The sequence below is a fragment of the Oratosquilla oratoria genome, chromosome 22 (genome assembly GCF_046742065.1).
Source record: "Oratosquilla oratoria isolate Oo_2021 chromosome 22, ASM4674206v1, whole genome shotgun sequence".
NCBI classification, from domain to species: Eukaryota; Metazoa; Arthropoda; class Malacostraca; order Stomatopoda; family Squillidae; genus Oratosquilla; species Oratosquilla oratoria.
The window spans coordinates 16,945,311-16,947,808 of NC_134798.1; the positions used below are offsets into that span (position 1 = coordinate 16,945,311).

General features: G+C 49.6%; 1 protein-coding gene across 1 annotated transcript; it reads left to right on the forward strand.

Moving 5' to 3' along the window:
- The first annotated feature begins 732 nt into the window (after nucleotides 1-732).
- On the forward strand, nucleotides 733-1,266 carry LOC143037291 (uncharacterized). Its single transcript, XM_076205425.1, has one exon. It carries the CDS (start codon nucleotides 733-735, stop codon nucleotides 1,264-1,266), a length of 534 nt encoding a protein of 177 aa, XP_076061540.1.
- The last annotated feature ends 1,232 nt before the right edge of the window (nucleotides 1,267-2,498 follow it).

The window sequence follows — 2,498 nt, forward strand, 5'->3', positions numbered from 1 at the left end:
AATTGTTTTCTTAAGATTGAATTGAAAGTGGCTGGCTATGGGTACCTGAAGGTTGACAAGGAGGGACATTTCGTCCACATGAAGCTATACCACGTGGACCGACTCAGGTTTAGGAGAGAGGAACCGCTCAGCGAGGCCAGTTACCTGACCCCAGGTCAAAGGTTGACCATAGCGAGAGATCATCCCTCCCCAGGGCCGCCAACTAGACCGGACAATTCGTTGTAACTGCTGCTTGCTCATGCGCATTTCGATCCTGCTCTTCGATTCTCCTCCTCCTCCCAGATCTACAGAGGGATGGCACGAAGGAACTTGAAGATACTTTACAACGGGCCACCAACGGTGACGGACTAGGAGAGACTCAGCTGTTCGATCCGAGCAGGACACTTCAGCCACCCCACGCGTTGCGGTCGATATCGAGGGTCCCATTAACCCCCGATCGCGAGAAGGCTATAGATATATATTGACTTTAGTCGATTTTGCTACTCGTTGGCCTGAGGCTAAAGCTCTTAAGAACATAGAGAGCCTTACTGTGGAGGAGGCATTGCTGGGAATTTTCAGCAGAATAGGGATGCCCAAGTAGATCCTTAGCGATAGGGGAACCCAGTTCACCTCGGGAATGATGGACGAGGTCCTACGATTGTTTTCGATCCGAGGCACACTAGCTACTCCTTACCGCCCCCAGTGCAATATTGTGAGAGATTCAACGGCACGTTGAAAAAGATGCTAAAAAGGATGACGAGCGAACAACCTAAGGAGTGGCCTAGGTTTGTCGCGCCCTTGCTTTTCGTATATCACGAAGCTCCTCAGAGTAGCTTAAAGTACTTCCCATTTGAATTGATTTACGGGAGGCAAGTCAGAGGGCCCCTCCAGATGTTACGTGAGCTGTGGGACGGCGATGTTCCTGATCCCGTGGTTAGCTCCACGTATGAGTATGTACTCAATTTGACAGATAGGCTCCAGGCCACGCGTGAACTTGCTAAGGAGAAGCTGGTTAAGGCCAGGGAGGTTCAAAAGTCCTACTTCGATAGGAAGGCCGGGCTAAGAGAGTTTCTGCTAGGGAACAAGTACTTGTTATTAATGCCTACGTCCCATAATAAGTTGTTAGCCACCTGGCGTGGGCCCTTCGAAGTAGTTATCAGGAATTCCGTGGTCAACTACACAATTCAGGTGGGTCACCATAAGGCTAAGCGCTTCCACGTGAACATGCTTAAACGCTATATAGAGCCCCAGCAGGCCGTAGCTAGCATGAGTGTAGGGAAGGAGTGACATGGCATAGGACTTCCGAGCAGTTAGGATGCCTGATCTCAATTAGGAAGCATTTCCAGGACGAGTTAAGAGAACTAGTAGGTTGTGCTACCGTCATCTCGTAGAAAACTGAGAATGATTTAGGTCCTGAAACAGTGCAGGTCAGGCAAAGCGAGACATGGGAGGATGTAGCGGTAAGTGACGGTTTGACAAGCCAGTAAAAGGACGAAGTTGTGTCCTTGTGCAGGGAATATGCCCACATTTTTAGCGGCGAGCCGGGACAAGCCCAGGTGGAACCCCACCACATTAAGTTAATTAATGAGCTCCCTGTGAAAACTAAGCAATATTCTATACTCCTCAGACTCATAGACGACGTTAAGGTGTAAATAGACGCAATGGTTGAAGCGGGGATAATTGATAGGTCAAATTCCCCGTACTGCAGTCCCGTGGTGGTGGTTGGTAAAAAGACCGGAGGAGTAAGGCTGTGTGGTGATTACCGGAAAGTAAATTCTATCACACGACCCATCACAGAGCCAATGTCCGATCAACGGATGATATTTTCTAGGTTGGCCAAATCGAGGTATTTCTCTAAATTTGATCTCTCTCGAGGATTTTTTCAGATAGGACTACATTCCGAGAGCAAGAGGATTACGGCCTTTGGCAGTTTACGGTGCTCCCATTCAGCCTCACCAATGCCCCAGCGGTGTTCAACAGGACCATGCGCGACGTACTTCATGATGTGCCCGGCACAGAGTTATTCGTCGACGACGTCTTGATGCACGCGGAGTCATTCGAGGAGCATATGGTGGTGCTAAGGAAGGTCCTAGAGAAGCTATCAGCAGCAGGGTATGAATGTCAGACCCTCCAAAACGGAGCTCGGCCAGACCGTGATCCAGTATCTGGGCCACACAGTGGGAAATGGTAAGTGTGGTTGCCAAAAGGACAAGGTGAAAAAGATTAGGGAGGCCCTGACCCCTACGACGAAGAAACAAGTGAGGGCCTTTGTTAATCTTGTGGGCTAGTATCGGAGGTTCATCCCTGAATTCGCCGCAGTAGCACTGCCGCTGCATAACCTTCTAAAGAAGAGTGCACAGAACACAGTAAGTTGTGGAGAGACTGAGGAAAGGACATTCTAACAACTGAAATCCCACTTGTGTAGTAGGCCTATTTTGCAGCGCCCTGATTCCAACAAACCCTTCATGCTACGGACTGACGCACTCAAGGACGCCGTCGGAGCAGTTCTACTCCAAGAG

Coding starts and splice junctions, on each gene's coding strand:
- LOC143037291 (XM_076205425.1), top strand. CDS start 733: ATGACGAGCGAACAACCTAAGGAGTGGCCTAGGTTTGTCGCGCCCTTG.